This window comes from Empidonax traillii, unplaced genomic scaffold (genome assembly GCF_003031625.1).
Source record: "Empidonax traillii isolate 1590-97213 ecotype Southwest subspecies unplaced genomic scaffold, ASM303162v1 scaffold1704:size71334, whole genome shotgun sequence".
Lineage (NCBI taxonomy): Eukaryota > Metazoa > Chordata > Aves > Passeriformes > Tyrannidae > Empidonax > Empidonax traillii.
In genome coordinates, this window is record NW_020956897.1 from 27,654 (window position 1) to 45,719 (window position 18,066).

Genomic DNA, 18,066 nt, shown 5'->3' on the forward strand with positions numbered 1-18,066 from the left:
TTCTACATTCCTTTTGGTGAAATGCTGTCTGGAACAGGGATGAAGTTCTTCACTAGGAGAAGAATTAAACATTGGAGAGGTTTGTCCAGAGGAGGACTGGGATCTCCCTTGCAAGTCCCTGTTCAGGATCTGCCTTGACAGAGCCCTGGATAACCTCCTCTAAGGCTCTGCTTTCAACTGGAAGTTGGAAGGAATATCTCCAGAGGTTTCCTCCAGCCTAGACTGTTCTGCTATTTTTGCTTTTTGAGTGTACGTTTAGTTTCTCAGACTTTTAAAAACATACTGGACATGGATTAAAAAGTTACCAGTGATTTATTGAAGGGATTCTGGTGGGTGTAAAATTACCACGTTACGACGCCTTTAGATATCATTTCCTTCAAAATTTCTATTAAGAACAAACTAGTTAAATAGGAAGATATATATTAAGGTATTATTTTGAAGGACCGTTAAGGAATTTCGTTCCTCCAGGTTTTTAACTTTGTGTTATCAAAATAGGACTGACTACCACCAACAGAATGTGAGCAAGGAAATGTCACACACACACACCCCCCCCTCCACTGAGCAAATTGGTGTGTGGTTACACATGCCATGTGTGTGCTAAAAATGTGTGCACCTCATGTGTAGGCAGTTATATTTATCGAGTTCGGGAGGGCATGGCATCAAGTTCAAGGGCACAGTTCAAGAGGCCACGGCATATCTTGTCAGAGCCTCGGTAGGAACAGCTCTTAAAAGTTAAATCAGTATCTTCATGTCAGCTTTACCACGAAATCCACATTTATTTATTTCTTTAAATGTCCTCTTGCGTGGAGAGTAGAAAATCCTAAACCTGGAACTGAGCCGTTGGAATTTCTCCTGCTAATGATACAAATGTTTCATATTCAATCCTTAATTGATATAAAAATACCAAGGAGAATACACTCTCATGGCTTGGTTCTGTGTGATGTTGGGCTTGCCCTGAAGTCAGTGTCGCTTAAGGTCACTTAAAAGTGGCGGATTTGGATTATGCCAAACCCTCAGATTCAATTTAAAAATGCTGCTTCAGTAACAGGGAGGAGGAAAAACTCCTCTTCACATGGAGCAAGGCGAGAAATGTGCATAAGGAGATCAAAACTCAGAGCTCTTGTGGGTTGTGTCTTGAAGGCCAAGATTTTCGGCGGTGTTCTCTGAAATGGAGGGATGCTGGTAAAACACAGAGAAGAGCACTGCATAATCAGAGCTTTGGAAAGTCTCCAGAGGTATTTTAAAGGTTAATTTATGGGGTTTTGTGTAAAACAAAGGTAACTTTCTTATTACCTGCAAGAAACCTGTAGGTAGTGACATTTGTGATAACAACGATTCTTCATTACTTCAGCAGACACTACATGAGTATCCATTTATTAGGAATCTGAAATGAGCCCAACTCAGACCCCAGAACGCTGGGAAATTTTAAGAATGAGGATGCTTAGCCACTGAAAGAAATTAAATCAGACAAAATGAGTCAAAATTTAATGTTTGCCCAGAGCTGATGTTCAGACAGAGGTTCCAGTTTTGTCTCAGAAACTACTGAATTAAAGTCTTTGATCGCTGTTATCTTTAACATCAACTTAGATGATTCCAGGAGTTTTCTTGAATGAAAAATCTTTCATTTAAGGATGTCGAGATGGAGGACAAGTCCTCCTTTGTAGCTGCACATAAAATGAGATTAAATATTTGATGTTCTGAATGACTGGATTTGGTTCCTGTACCAACTACAGGATGGTGAAGTGACGTTGCACAGGCTTCCTTGCTGGAAAAACCCTGTGTTGTGTTTAACCTCATGCAGTTTTTCCACTCCAAGTAAATTAATAATAATTAACAGAGACAAAACCCAGGCTTTTGCCTTTGTGCTGAATAATAGTGTAAGAATTAAAAAAAAAAAAAGCAAAACACAAAGAAAAAAAAAAGGAAAAAACGGTGGTGAAAAAAGAGCTCCTAGACTTGTAAAGCATGATAGAAATCTGTCTTAGAGGGTTAACATTTTGCTATTTTTTTCCCCATTTATAGTAGCATTCAGCCTGAATGGGAAAGAGAAGGCTTTTTATGGCCTCAGGTACAGGGATAGTTAATCACGACAGATACGACAGAGGTGTTGGATTCAATCCCTGTGGCAATGAGCCAGCTGACTCAGTGCTGACAAAAGGTTACTGGGATGGCTGAACAGACAGACTCTCTTACAAAGGGGAGCTTGTGACAATGGGCAATGACTTTAAACTGACAGAGGGCAGGTTTGGGTTGGGTATTGGAAGAAATTCTTCCCTGTGAGGGTGGGGAGGCCCTGGCACAGGTTGCCCAGAGAAGCTGTGGCTGCTCTGCCCCTGGAAGTGTTCAAGGCCGGGATGGATGGGGCTCTGAGCAATCTGGGATAGTGGACGGTGTCCCTGCCCAAGGCAGCAGGGTTGGAACTGGGTGATCTTTAGTCCTTCCCAACCCAAACCATTCTATGGTCCTGTGATTAGATATTATTGCACAACAGTTGTTATAATAAGTCTCATCCTTTTTAATTGCATCTTTTACTAATCGAAGACTGAAGAGTCCTGAAGTGTTCAGGTGTGTGGTGTCTTATAGAACAGAGAGTTCCTACAAACCCCCTGAGTTAATTATCACAGTGCTCCCTGTCCAGTCAGTCGCTGCATTTTCATTAAAAAAAAAATTGTGATTGTCTCAACAATGTGAGAACATGATGATTACTTAAATTTCAGTCATCCCACACTGTAAAAACGTAGCAGTGTTTCATCTAGGTCAGGCATGAAGCAAACATCATATTCTGCTTAGTGTTGAGGATGCTGCTCCTCTGGTCATCTGTGCTGGCACTCAAGATGCTCTCTGGTTTTACTGACCAAGGGTTTTTCCTGTGAGTCAGACTGATGGTAAAATAAATTTACACAATTAGTCTCAAGAAATCCATAACCAGAGCAGGTGGTGTTTTCTATTGTTCTGCTGTATGCACTACCAAAAAGCAGATGCTGAAATAACCCCATCCATTTTTTTCATATAATTTTCACTGAAGGTGAATTACCAAATGTTCAGAGTGATTTATTTTGCTTTGAATTATAGTGCAGTGATCACAAATTTGATGTGACAAAAGTAAAAATAAAAAAATCAACTGTATCTAAACACCCGAGAGGTGTTTGCTTGTCTGTTCTGAAATGTCTCATGGCTGGACTTGATCATCTTCTAAAGTGTATCCCTTCAAGTATCCATTTGGTCTTAAAGACAGCTATTAAAAAACAGTATATGAAAATCATTCTGTGTGGCTAAAAATAAGGCACATTTTTGCTCTTTCTTGGTCTCTGTCCTGTTTATAACAGTACTCGTGTTTGAAGGCTTACAGTGTCTCCCCTCAGTCTTTTCTCTTCTAGGAGAAGACATCTTTACCATTCCAACTTTTTTCTCTTAGGTTCATTGTGATAAATCTTTTACATGTCTTGATGGTCCCTGCTGGCCTCTTTGCAGTCTGTCACTCTCTTTTAGAGGGGTGCTGGAGCTGGACACAGCACTCTTCCTGATGCCTAATTTAGTGCTGAGGAGGATGGAATAGTTAAGTTCTCTGTCTTATGATTCTGCAAGCGTCTGCTTCCATATATAACACTCATAATACATTTCTGAATGATGTTTTTTTTTTCCTTAGTGTCACATTATGAAGTGTGCAGCTGCATTCTGCTGTCACTCCTGTTTCTTTGCTGCAGTCCATCTGCACAGCCCATGGTTTGACCTTTTGTATTTAGGCATTCAGTTTCTCCTTTCTGAGCACAAACCTTTTCACTCAACAGTGAATGAAATCTTCTTGACTCAGTCTATTTCTCCAGTTTACCAGATATATTAATGCCTCTCCCTTCCCCAGACACGAGGTTGCTGCCTTGTGTCAGAAGGTGACCCTCATGAGAGCTCTTAGTGTCAAACAAACCGCTCATCTTTGGGCAGTGGAGATATAAGTATATCCTGGGGTATTGTTTGCACCCTTTCACTTTTCTAGTCAAACATACTTTTTGAAAGATTGGCTCATCTTAGTAAATCTTTAGTGACATATTTATGTTGGGTTCGTGCCCATCAAACAGCTTAAAGACTGTCAGAAAATAAGCAGTGTGGCACGTTTATAGGACAAGATAAGAGTGCCCAGTAAATCATATTCATGCCTAATTTTACAGCTGTTCAACTGGCTGAATCTGGCATTTGAAAATATGGCCTCTTTTAGCTAAACAAAGGCTGACTGAAGGCTTAATCATGGCTCAAGTGGAGCTTTACAAGACCACAGGACTTTGCCACAGTTGTATAAGCTTTAGAAATACATAAAACAAGCCAAAAGTGTATTTAACTGAAGTTTTTTGGAAAAAAAAAAAAAACACAACAAACTAGCCAAAGACACGTTCTTAACTGTACAGTTAATGAAGATAAAATTCTGAGCTTTGAAGTAAAATGTAACCTTGAGAAGCAGCTTCTTGCCCAGTGTACACTGCAGAGCTGCACTGGAGGTGGTGGAACCACGTTAATTTATACCAGCTGAAGAGCTGGTCCAGCATTTCACGGCCTTTACAGCGCTTAGATGTTTCCTTTTAAAATAAATATTTACAAATTTCTTGTAAATTTATTGCTGGGTGACGCGTGCCAGAAAAACAACCGTGGAAACTTAAGTTCACTGTTAAGTCATCGGAAAGCAAACAGCCGTGATGCTGCATCCCAGACTTCTCCAAGTGCCAGCATGTTTCTACCACATCTGTAGGATCCCCTTCTCCTCGGGTGACAGCATCGTCCAGCCTCCCTGGTCCTTCCATTTGTGGCTTCTCTGCTGAGTCCTGTGCCTGTTCCTTCATCCACAACCAAACGGATCCAAAGAATCCGTGACTGGCACCAGAGAACTGCCACCACTTTCTGGGCTGACTGATGAGCCTAAAGCCACGGTCCAACCCTTCATTACTGTCATGAATAGCATATTGTTACCTGCCCGTTGGCCTGGTTTGAAAGATCTGCTGCTACAGATTGTAGGGTAGTTTTATTGACTAGAGAGAGTAAATGAAGACCCCGCCATAAAGGGTAGTACATGACTGTCAGTTGGTTTTGCTATAAAAATATACTAGATTTTCGCGTATTTATGTGCGTTCATCCGAAGGTGTGAAGGTGGGTGGTGGTAAAGTGTGTTATTTCTGTATGGTGTGGTTCAGCTCCTCAGTCTGGACGTGGACTATCCACGTTTCAGGGTGCACTGGTGTTCTCCATGGGTGTGCATCCATGGGCACTGCTGTTCACCACTCTGCTGTGTGCAGTGTGTGACTCCTCACTGAGCAGAGCGGGGTATTTCTGAGCTGAAATGCATTTTACCTTGGCACATTGTCTGCTCATTCTTATATAATTTTTCCTACTGCCTGTCCCTTCTCTGTTAAAAATCTGCCTCCTCCATCTCTTCCTCCGTGGTCATCCCAAGCCCTGATTGGAGCCACTGCTAATAGTCAGCTGGACAGTATTCCCTAACTGCAGTTCTCAGACCACTAATTTGTATATGCCCTATTTCATATAACCTGCAGGAGAGATGTGTCACACCAAGGCTGCCAAGAGTACGTATTGTCCACTCCAGCTAAGAATAAAATCTAATGAAAGACTCCATAACAGCTCCCTGCCTGGAATTCATTAATGCTTTTGAATAAGTCTGTTGTGAGAACTCTTGGGGGATTAGATTGTACAAATAATGAGAAGGAAATGGAGAGGAATGAACAAGAATGGTATTTGTCTAGTATTAAATGGAGAGTGCAACTTGTTTTGAATGGCACAGTAAACTTGGTTTCATTATTTTTGTGATCATCTAACCGGAATGTGGTCGATAGAGGTCCCTCCAACCTCTCTCTTGAGGCAGTCATGTGGACAGCGTTCTGAATTTTACAGTAACTAAACAAAAACAACAAGGAATTCAAGTGTCTTAGTTGGTTATGTCGAGACAATGAGACAAGGATTGCCTGTGCTCCAGTTTTATTTCCCCTCACCTCAGCAGAAACGCCGAGTTTTGGCCAACAGCAGAGCTGTTGTTTCATGTGCTGGGAGCTCTGGGTGAATGAGGGAGACTTTGCAGAAACGTGCAGGTTGGGTTTCTGACACATCCACAGGCTTTGGTTGTGAGGGTTTTCAGAGATTTCACAGCACATCTCTGTGAATACATGGATGGAACTGCTGTTGAAGCTGCAGAGTTTACAGCAGTGGGATTGAAGGAGGAGTAGATATGGTGGAAGGAAAGAAAAAATATAAGTGGAGGTAATTTTTTGTCTTGTGTTACAATAAATTGAGTCAGCCCCAAAGGGAAAGCCAGTGGGCAGAAGTTGAAGGAACCAAATTCTGCTCAGTTAGAAAGGGTGCTGAGCAACCTGTTTTAGTGGAAGGTGTCTCTGTCCATGGCAGGGGTGTTGGGACTAGGTGAACTTTAAAGTCCCTTCCAACTCAAACCATTTAGTGGTTCTACGATTCTGATTTTTAGTCCTCAGCAAAGCAAAATGTCTCCTATCCAGGCTTTTCTCATGTTATGCAGAATTTCCCTATTTGGCAATCTCTGCTTTAAAAAAAAAAAAAAAAAAAAAAAATTAAAAATTAATTTTTGTTGCTTTTTTCTGTGGTCCAGAATAGAAGAGAGAACAGAAAGCTTCAGTCATCTTGTGGGTGGAGGCCATGCCCCCCCTGAGCCCTGTCTCAGCCAGCCCCTTCCACCCAGCTGTACTTCTCTCCTGTCCTCTCAGTGTTCAAATTGAAATGGAAACTCCTGTGGGCCAGAAGGGTTGTGCTGATGTTGAGGAAGGACTGTGTGCCAGGTTACTCCTGTTGGGAATGTTCTGCCCTACCTGCTTGTGGTTTGGATTACGGAAAGATTTGTGATTTTTATAGTCAGCTCCTGGAGAAATGCAGGCATTTCCGTACTTCCAGGGGTTGCTGAGCATGATAAATGATTACTGAAGAACAGAACAGCACAGCTAAAAAGATTTTTCTCTGTAGGACTTTATCTGTAGTGCTTTTAAGGGTAGTTGTCTGGTGGGTGGATGGGAAGGGTCAAGATTCACCATTTATTCTTCAGGATGGGAAATGATGAAACTGTCACAGTGGTTTCTGCAGTTCTGACACTCTAATGTCATAGAGCAGAGCTGCTTTTATTTCCTAAATTAGAATTGTGGACTTGTTATTGTATCTGTTATCTAATCTATGGGCTGGACTATTTCTCTTCATAAGAGCTTCTTATTTTTTCCCATAGCTGTGAAGTGAAAAAAATAACAGTTTGTTCATTTGAAAATGGATAAAAATGCTGTTAAGTTCTTGACCCTCCTAAGGAGAAGTAACTATGAGAACATCCTTTGTCAGTGTGTTGCCTTTCATGCTTATAATGATGGTTTTTGAAAGTTTTCAGTTATAACAAATCAAAGTCCACTTACTTGGAGTGAACATGACAAATGATGGGAAATTGCATATATTTGCTCCTGACTTTATTATAAAATAAGCTCTCAAAGACTTCAGTGGAAGAATTAAACCATAAGCCTTCAGATTCTTTTTTTTCCCCTCACAAATGGGTAGGTTTGCAGATGCAGTTCAGTCTTTGCAGGAGCAGCTGAAATCAGATTTACCCATGCTACAGTGTGCATTGGCATTGGAACTAGACCACCAACATCTTTTTTAACAGGAACAAAATAGATTTCGGGCCAAGATTTGACCTTGAAAAGAGGAAAGCGATCATTATTTATTGTAGACTGCAGCTTGGGTTTGAAAACATTTCTTTTATAGTCAGTTTTAGTTAATGCAACTTGCCGAAGAAAGAAAATATCTCCCTCACAAAGAAACACATGGGAAATAATAAGCTTATTAATTGAATGCATGAAACCTGCTCTCCTTTTCATGAAAGAAGGGCCTATGCTATGCTGAATAAAACTTTCCCCTTTGCATGCTGATGTGTTCCCCACGAATTGATGTTACTGCTTCATTAGGAAACCCAGCGTTTGAAGCTGCATTCTGGCAGCAGAACTCCTTTCCTTTACCAGGCTTGGTCAGAGGAGTGAAAGAGCCAGCAGACTTGTTCGTAAAAAAGAAACAGAGAATCTTTAAAAGTGAAGTTTTCTTAAGCTGAGGCAATTTTTCATGAGAGTGTTTCATTTCTTGCAGTAGCTTTGCATGGTGCAAGGTAAAAAATTACTGGAGGATTGTCAGTTTTCAGTTTTGCTGTATTTGGCCCAAGTGTGAATCAAAATCCACTGCAGTTGTGTGAGAAAGTATTTTCTTTTCCTTCCCAAAGTGTTGCTGCTTAACATGTATATTAAGAGCTTGTAAATATTTTTCATTCATTTCAGATGTGTAGCATCCAGAATTCACTTTGTGGAAAACAGAGACTCTGAAAATTGCATTAATGTCCCAGTATAAATATATATTTTTTAATGTTACATTCATAGTATTGTTGTCCTAATTCTGATCTCTCTGACTTGTCTGTAAATGGAGCTACTTTGTGCTCATCCTACGCCACTGGCAACGGAAGCAAAATTCAGTTCCAAACAGGAGGGTGTATGTGGGGGAGCTGGGACAAAGGAACGTTGTGTTTATAAACAAATAAACTGAAAAAAGCTTATTTTGGTCAGGGACCAAAGAGGATTAATTAATTAATTAATTTCCTGAAAACATTTGGGAAAAAAAAAAAAAAAAGAGAAATTGAAAAGTTCTGGATTTTGCTGGGAAATAAATTTTGAGCAATGCTTTGGGATTTGGAAAACAAGCCATTTCACTTGATCCAAACCAAGCCTTTCCTCCCAGAAGTCTGTGCACTGGAGCAGTCATCTGGGCTGTTAGGATGAAGCTGAGGTCCCAAATGACCCAACAACTTCCATTCAGTTCACGTTGTAGAGCTGGTAAACTGTTGTGAAGGACCTGTTTGAGAAGAAGGCAGATTTCTTTTCCAAGTCTGTTTGGGTGGCTGCGTGCTCAGACCCTGAGCTGAGTTTGCTTTTGCGTATGTTGTACTAACAGAGTGTACAACCAGCTCTTCTGTTTTGTAGTTACATCCCTTACTGGTAATTTTCTTTTTGTCACCCTTATTATTGTCCCAGTCCTGTTTTTTGAACAAGTAAAGGCTTCTCTGCCCATATTGATTAGTACATCAAGGTTCCTCCCTGGACCTGGTTGTAAATCCCTCCTAGGCATGTTCATGAATCCCAGGCAGCTCTGGTGATTTCTGGGCATGAGTATACTTTGTGCTGCCGTGGGATTTGTTGAGAATGATGAGGTCAGAACACATGTGGATTAGAAACTTAGTGCTGGAAGTACTGTCAATCTCCAGTTTCCATAGCAGAATCTCGATATTTAACTCTGTGTTTATTGTTTTTAAAAATAATCTATAAAAACTAACTGTAAATTATGCACAACTGGGATTTTCATGAAGCTTTCACTGCATTGCTGGGTGTCTTCTGGGGAAGGCAGGCTGAGACAAAGGCTCGCTTGTTGCGAGTGTACAAAAGGAGCCTGGCGTGGTGTGGCAATGGGAAGTGGACTGGGATGAGTAGGAGGGCTCCAGGAAATAAAAATAATAACAAAGCAGCAGTGTAGGGTAAGAGACATGAAGGGAAGGGCAGTGGTGCACAGCTTGTGGAAGCAGGGGGAGGAGCACTGCCAGCAGCTTGTGAAGAAGTTGTCACCGTCCTTCCTCTCTCGTGTCTGCGATGGCAGGTCACTGCTGCCCCTTGCACTGGGAGTCGCTGTGTCTCGTGCAGCGATGGAATCAACTGTCCCTGGAACTGCTCAAAAAGGTGTAGATATGGTGCTTAGAGTTAAGTGGTGGGCTTGGCAGTGCCAGTTTAATGGTTGGACTCAGTCTTGGAAATCTTTACCGACCTTAATGATTCTACGATTCCTATGCCATCACTTCTTGAGTTGGGTTCAGAAGGCTTGAGCAGAGCAACCAGAGGACCAGGTGGCCATTACCTTTTGGGACATTTGCTGGCTTGGTTTTCTTTCTGTGCTAGAGTAAACTGGGAGCAGTGCCCTGGAAGTCAGCAGGCTGGCACAAGCATAAAAGAGGCGTGATTCCTTTCTGTGTCTGTAATCCAGCTCGTGCTTCCTCCCAGCTCCATGTGGGTAGTTTGCCATAGGAAAAGGACTAGCAAACCTGGCTAGTGTAATAGTTGCTGGTTAATAACAGAGTCCTGGAAATCTTCTGACTTCAGTAATTTTTTTTTTTTTTTAAGTATCGTTATTTCCTACTGTCCCACTTTGTCCATAACCATGTGAAATGGCTGAGTTTATTATTAAGAAGCCTCTAGCACTCTTAGAAACCTGATTCTGCGTTAAGACAGGAAGATGTATGTGCTCTAAATCTTCAGTAGATCTGCTTTGGATCACGGGAGGGAGGTTAACAGAGCCGTATCTTCACTGAGCAACTGAAAGTGAGGGAAAGCAGTCGCTGTGTGGCTGCAGCAGCTCGTGATTTACAGGGCTGGATTCACAGGGCTGCTCCTGCCGCCGAGAACGCACGCTCTCCGCTGCTGTTGATTTTTGAATTAAAAAAATGCAGCTCTGTACACAGTTTACTCTAGTGCGAGAGGGCAGGGAAATATAGGTAAGAGCCGTTAATCCCCAGCAGGCTGCTGGGCAGGGGAACAGACACAGATGACAAAACTTAATTGGAAACATGAGCAGTTTAACAGAAAACATATTTGTGATAATTGAGAGAGTAACATCTCCAGAAAGGAAACTCAGCAGAAAGAAACTTCAGAGGAGAAGTGGCCACTGGTAGGTGAGTGTGATTTTTTTCAAGCTCTCTTTAAGCTCCGAATAGTTTCTCAAAAAGAACAAATAACATTAGGAGGAACTAACTAAATAAAAGATTTGTTTTCTCTGCGAGGGGAGGGCTGTACAGTTACTGGCACAAGTTTCTCTTGCAGCTGGATTAAGATATGTAGTAATGCTTAATTTAGGTTCATTGCAAAAGGGACACAGTTGGTTTTATTTTTGTATGTGGAGTTTTCTTCTACCTTTTGCATATGAAAATCTTACCACCCCTAATAACTGAAAAGACTTCAGTTTTGCTTTTTTTCCTTACTCCTGCATTTTTTTTCTTTATATGTTTGAGGTTTTTCTAAGAATCAAACTTGGACAGCAAGTATTTTGCCAAAAGCAGAGGGAACCCCTAGTTAGAAAATAGTGCTGTGTTTTGCTAATGAAAACGTATTGTGGACTTAATAAGGGAGAACACATTGCAAAACACATTTTGGTTTGAATTGGAAGAGATTTTTTTTTTTCCTTCTTGAAACAGCAAGTAAATGTAAATTATACAGTAGGAGCTCATTGCTGTTCTGCTGGGTAGGAAAAGAAAACTGGCTTTTATTTTCTCTAAATCACACTGACGCTGAAAACACCGATAGGTGTCTTTTTAATGACACTGGTGTAAAATTCTTAATGTTTCATGACAGAAATAATGTTACGTTAACTGTAACACCAGCTACTACCGCGTTGGATTTTTTAAGTTGGTTTTTTTATGTTTGGGTTTTTTTTTTTTCCCCAGAGCCTGCAGACAGCACAGCCTCCCAGCCCACAGGAATGAATGAAAATGTCTCATCCTCAGTTCAGGGCTGCGGCAGCACTGTTAGTTGCAATAACTCATCAGCCATCCCTCAGCCCAGCTCTGCTATTAAACCCTGGCGCAGCAAGTCCCTCAGTGCTAAGCACACAGCTACGTCTTCCATGTTATCCGTAAAGCAGCCGACGGTGGAGCCTCCAAAGCCGCCCTCGGAAATCGCCAAAACGACTCCCAACGGTCAGAAATCCATGCTCGAGAAACTAAAACTCTTCAACAGCAAAGGAGGTTCCAAAGCGGGAGGGACGGCGCTGGAGGCTCCGGGGTCTCGGGACAACAGTTGTGAAAAGCTGGAGGCGCTTCTCAGCTTCGAGGAGAGCGAGGAGATCGATGCCGCCAATCAGAACGTGAACAACCCGGGGTCGATGTCCAGTAGTCCCAAAATTGCACTCAAGGGAATTGCACAAAGGACTTTCAGCCGGGCGCTAACTAATAAGAAAAGTTCTCCAAAGGGTAATGAGAAGGAGAAACAGAAAGAGAAGGAAAAGGATAAAAGTAAAGACGTTACAAAGAGAACATCTATCACCGAAAAGCTGGACCTGAAAGAGGAACCAAAAGAGGAACAGACAGCACTAGCAACAACAGAGATGCCAAAAAAGTCCTCCAAGATCGCAAGCTTTATCCCTAAAGGAGGAAAGCTGAACAGTGCCAAGAAGGAGGCCTCTGCCCCTTCGCACAGTGGAATACCAAAACCAGGAATGAAAAACACCACAGGGAAATCCTCAAGTGCCCCCGTCCCCGCAAAGGAAGGCGAGAGGAGCCGCGGCGGGAAGGCCGGCTCGGGGCTCTCGCACCAGAAGTCCCAGCTGGACGGCCGTCACTCCAGCTCCTCGTCCAGCCTGGCTTCTTCCGAGGGAAAAGGCGTGGGAGGCCTCAACAGCAGCAGCAGCAGCCAGGCTGTGAACGGGCCCGCCGTGACAACGCACACCACAGGGAGCAATACTGTGAGCGTTCAGCTACCTCATCCCCAGCAGCAATACAGCCACCCCAACACCGCCACGGTCGCCCCCTTCATGTACAGGTACGGGAGGATCCTCCAGTGGGATGCTCGGGGAGGTTCATTCTGGATGCTCTTTTCGGGGAGGGGGAGGTGTGGGATGTGAAGCAACGAGGTGTAAATGCTGTTGCATGTAAAAGTTCTTGCCTTAAGAGAGTAGACAATTTATACCCTTACACAAAAAAAAGTCAGGGTGAAGGCTGTCAGACCAAGATGTCGTGATAGATAGGAGGGGGAACGATTGTGGTAGCCACCCCTACTAATAGGTAAGATGAGAATCTGAACACCTTCTCGAGCAGGTGCTGCTCTTCCACACGGTACAAGAACATGTATCAGGTTTGTTTTCTGCATCATGGCTTTAAAAGTTGTAGCACCACCAATTTGTGACGTAGATACACTCGTGGTCTTCAGTGTGGCCAACAGTGGTGGAGATGCTTCACTATAAGCAGGGATGGGAAATTAAAAAATTTATTAAAAAACATCACTTAGTATAGGTAGGGGCACACAACAAGTCTGCTGTTCTGTGCATTAACCCTGAATGAGATCAGCAAAAGAGCAGCCAAATGAGGTCACAGCTAACCTTTGTCTGGTCAGTTTTCTGCTTGAAGCATCTTCTGTTAGACAGTGGAAGTTAGACAAGAGGGAAATCAATAGCAAAGATTCCTAAAGACACGTGACTGGGAACACAAGAAGCTCCTCGGTTGGATGGTGGCATTTTTGGTTTGGACAGATGTCTTTTAGTTTTCTTTGACACCGCTTAATTTTTTCATAGGAAGAGGATGCAAGCAGTTATTCTGTCTTCATCATCTTCCTTCTGCTCATGATTTGAGGGACCTCTATCACATCCTTCTCTTCCTTAATACCTACTCTGGTCGAGTCTCAAGGTGCAGAAAGGACCCTCTTGCTTTCTAAACTCTTCCTCAGAGAGGAGTCCAGGTGCAGCTGGACCCAGTCTTAGCCCCAGACTTTGTCAGCTTTGTTCATGCCTAAAGGATTATATACAATTGAACTTGTATGTAACTTTGTCCTGCAGGGTTAAGGATGGCAAAGCAGATATATTTATACAAAGATAAATTATTTATTATGATAATGATTAGCCTAAAATACCTTAATCAGAATTATTTACTACAGAGTATGGGAAGCTATAACTGCTGGTATAGTATAGTGCACTGTTCTGAAGGAATGTTGAAGGAATTATATCACTTGTTTGTTCCTTTATCAGGTACTTCATCAGGGCTGCCACATCTTCACCTCACTATCAGGATGTTTAACTTTGGGATTAATAAGTCAGGCTGGTTTCAACGTTATTCAACACCAAAATTCAGCAGCATGAGGCCCCTTTCTCCTTTCACCACCAACAGCTTTGAAAAGAGGGTATTGTTCAAGGTGTTTTACACCCACTTCAGGCAGAGCATCCTCCTGCAAGGGTCAGCTGAAATTAGGAATATTGCAATAGTCATTTTGCACTGTGTCTTCGCTTTTGTACAGCAAAAGTCCTCCCCTTGGGCGGGAGAACTTCCAGAGGCTTGGTTTTGTGGCTCTATGAGCAAAACACGGCACTATTAACAAAGTGAAATGAGTCACAATTTATTACTCAAATCTGACAATATATTCACACAACACCAGCGTTCATTACCTGACACCCACAATATCAGACGTTGGAGTTTGAAGTTGTTTTTTTTTTTACCCAGTCATTTCTTTTAAAATACAAATGCTAGTTATTGAAGGGAAAGTAGCAGGAGTGTGACATGCCATCACACACTTACCTGCTTTATCTTCATGCAGTACAGACTTTATTAGAGAGGATCAAATTAGCCAGGACAACTGATGTTATTGATAACTAAAATACAGCTGGAAATCCAAATGTCTTAAGGCCCTGTCTGGAGAGCTGTGAAGCCTATCTTTGACTATGAATTTTTTATCTTTTACACTTGAGTGCTTGTTTCCATTTCTAGGACGTAATTCAACATGGGACTAATGAATTATGTAAAATCAGCCTGCTGCTCTGTTCTGGAGAGTGGGACAGAGTGGCTGATGGCAGGTGCACTCGTCTCCTCGTTGTACTGGAGATACTTTTGATGGGGAGTGACTGCACATCCCTGTTTTGTTTTGCCTCCCAGATCTCAGAAGGACAATGAAGGGAACGTAACAGCCGAGGCCAGCACAGGAGGGGTCAGCATGGATTCTGCCCTTTATGTCAAAACTGCCCAGCCTGCTCTCGAAGACCTCTCAGGTATGTCCTGGCAATGTGACCAGTTACTGACTGTGGTCTGGCCAAATAAGAATGGGCTAAAGCAAGTTGGTTTTGTTCCTAATGCTTTAGTTCCCAAGAGTTATGATATTTCTTTCAGCTCGTCAGCACTGGAAACTGAGTGTCAATAATTTGAATGCTAGATGCTGGAGTCCAGCACAACAGAGTGCTCCTCAAATTCCTTGAGATCATTAGGAATTTTGTGTACCTAATGTTTCTCTAGGAGACAGGCAGCATTTTTTTAGGATGAAGCTGTTATAAGGATCCTAAGTTACTGCCGAGCATTTGATATTTATTGTTTGCATTTAAAAACTTTGTTTCAGAGCTTAAGATCAAGTTCATTTTCTTGAGGTTTTGGTTTGTTTGTAGGTTTGAGGGAATCTCAGCGTCACTCACGTGAATCTGATCAATTTGAGAAACAGCCTTTGCAGCAGCAGGGGACCAAAATCCAGCTACAATTTACCTTGTCCAATATACAGAAGCTGAAGCTGATTGTTGCTGGAATACTAGCAGTCTAAATTAGAAAGTACTTCATGTATTTATCTGGAATTCCTACTACTCTAAGAAGTATATGATAATTAGCAAAAATGTTTTAAGCTTATCAGTATAACAAAGCCATTTTTAGCAACCATATTCTATTAATGTGTAGCTGTACAGTAGAATCTACTAGATTCTACTGATTTGATCTAAAATGTGTTTTTAAAGTCACAGTCAAATCTCCTCCTGCATAATTTCAGCAAGATCAATGACTTTGCTCACTGCATGCTCTTGCATTTATCCAATCTGTAGAATATATCAGGTTTTGTTTTCATCTACTTGGTCTTGGAGTCCTCCAGTTTAAAGTGGGTTTTGAAACTTTCCAAGAATGCCCTTCTTGGAAAATGATGTGGCTCAAAGTTTCACCATCAGGTTAATTTCATACTGCATTACATATTCTGTCAAATCTGCCTTTATACCTGTGTGCACGTGTGCTGATGGCAAAGGTGAGAGGCAGAGGAGTCGGGGAGGAAAAGAGCTTCAGGAATGCATAAATGAATGTATCTGTGTGTACAATTTATATATAGGTGGATTAAGTACTTGAAAGGCAAAGAAATAGCTCAAGGGATAAAATCCATGACAGGGTTTTTGGACTCATAAGAGTACAAAGTAAGAAACTCAAGGGTTTTTTTCAGTATTACCTCTTAATCATCATGTTGCCTAGCTGGGATGTATTTCAGCCTGTAAACTGAGAAGAGTTTATAGACTACAAAAGGGTCTCTATCAGTCTTTAATGACAGATGTTATGTAAACACAAACTATTACTTACATGTGATATATAAGTTTTGGGATCCAAAAGCGGAAGACAGCTGACAACCTCCAACAAGAGATGCAAACCCCAGCTGTGCACAGCCAGACCCCAACAGCAGCATCCAGAAAGGGGTCTTGGGGGAAACAGAGCAAACAAGACAAAACAGTCCCTGAACCCAATTGAATTAGAAGTAGTGAGGGACAGATTTATTTTCTCCCTGCACAGCTTTTCATTTAAAAGCACATATAAAACAAAAGAGGGCATGGGTAGGAAAAACGGAAGTGGAATTGTTTCAGGATCCTGCCTGCTCATGAGGAGCTAAGTGGTTCCATAATTAAGTTCTAGTTGCACTATTCGATATCTGCCTTTTAAGTATACCTGTAATTTAAGCAGTGGAATACAATTTAAGTGAAAATTTGGTATGAATTTAGGCTTAAGAGCGATCTCAATGGAAATGGGTTTAGTTTGTCTCCTGTGTGTTCTCCTAAGAAGTTCCCTACTGTTTGCCTTCGTATGTATGAGAGAAATGATCTGTAAAAGAGTACTGTGACCTTTGTTAAGCTAAAGGCCTATGAATATTTTATGTTCTTTACTGCAAAAATTTGTAGATCCATGAGTATAGAAAATGTTTTCTGTCCCAGAGACCCTTTGGCTAAAGGAATCAGTCTTGTTTTGTTAGGTGGATGTTTCCAGTCCAGAAACAGACCATAATTGTTTGACCCTTTGGCTTAAGTGAATTGTAACTCAGGGAGATGATTTCCCAGGGAGTAGAGACTGAGGAAAAAAAATTGCTAACATGGACACTAAGCACTTTAGTCTGTAATTTGTGCCACTGCTGCTTTGTGGGCAGCAGCGTGTGTGACTGTGTTTTTCTGTGCCACCAACCTGGCATCTTTTAGAAACAAGAAATATAAAACAAAGAATGTAGGAAGTTCCAAGAACAGCTTATTTAGCTGGTTCTTAACACTTCTGATGTCTGTAATATATAGATATCCATCTAAACTCGCAATGGTATGGATGACCAGGATTCTGGCAGCTTAAGAATGCATCACTTGTACAGACAAGGCGGATACAAAATGCAAAAAGTTTTACATTTACTGTAGTATTTTCTCTAGTCATGAGTTGTAAACCCTTTAGAATGAAATCACTTCCTTCTGTGCCCAAAAGAAGCTTTGTGATGACTTTTCGGAGTTTTTCTGTTCCAGCTTTCAGCTTACAAAGAACATGCTGGCACTACTAGAAGTTCACTTCTCTTCAGCCTCTTAGAAGGTTTAACTCTATAAAGCTCAGCTGAGGTAGCAACCAAAGCATTTCTGAATTGGCAGCTGAGAGCATGCAAATAAATTACACTGAGGCAGTAGGAGGACTTTTTCATTTACGTAAACTGTACTTTTAAGGAGCAGGACATAAATGTGTTTTAGAACGGAGTATTAAAAAAGCAGGGTTTCTAAATGCCATGAGAACTAAGTCATCTGCCAGCTCTGTATTACGTAGCACATTTGGGTAACAGCAACTGTGCTGTGCTGTTGACAAGGAAGAACTTTTGCTGTTTCACCTGAAACATCACTCAGCATGGAGCAGCCAGTCAGCACAGTTTAGTTTACTGGAAAGCTGTTACTGTAGAATGAGCTCTATTTGAAATAGGAAAAAGAAGATCTAGTGGAAATACAGCATTGGAGAAGTTGGCAGTGTCAGGCTGATGTTAATTGTGTCAGTATGCGAGATGGAAAGGGTGGTATTGATGGAGTGTGTATTCTAATGAGGTTGAAAGTTAACCAGAATTTAAACTGGGTCATATGGGAAAATGACAACACAGCAACATCCCAAAGGCAGCCTGGGCAATGAAGTTGACCACACAGAGCTTGTCTCAGTCAGGATGTGACAATGCAGAAGGGAATGGAACTTCAATCCTAATCAATTTAAAGTGTTTATAAAGTCAGTGA

The 18,066-nt window shown here is 41.7% G+C and overlaps 1 protein-coding gene across 1 annotated transcript in view; it reads left to right on the forward strand.

The window, feature by feature from the left end:
* The window catches only part of LOC114070828 (neuron navigator 2-like), a gene marked incomplete at both ends in the record, with an annotated part of 46,098 nt that overhangs the window by 15,576 nt on the left and 12,456 nt on the right, over window positions 1-18,066 (forward strand). The window contains 2 exons of the mRNA XM_027908419.1: window positions 11,516-12,608; window positions 14,705-14,817. Of these exons, the coding sequence (XP_027764220.1) occupies window positions 11,516-12,608; window positions 14,705-14,817 (1,206 nt within the window). The remainder of the gene's footprint in view (window positions 1-11,515; window positions 12,609-14,704; window positions 14,818-18,066) is intronic.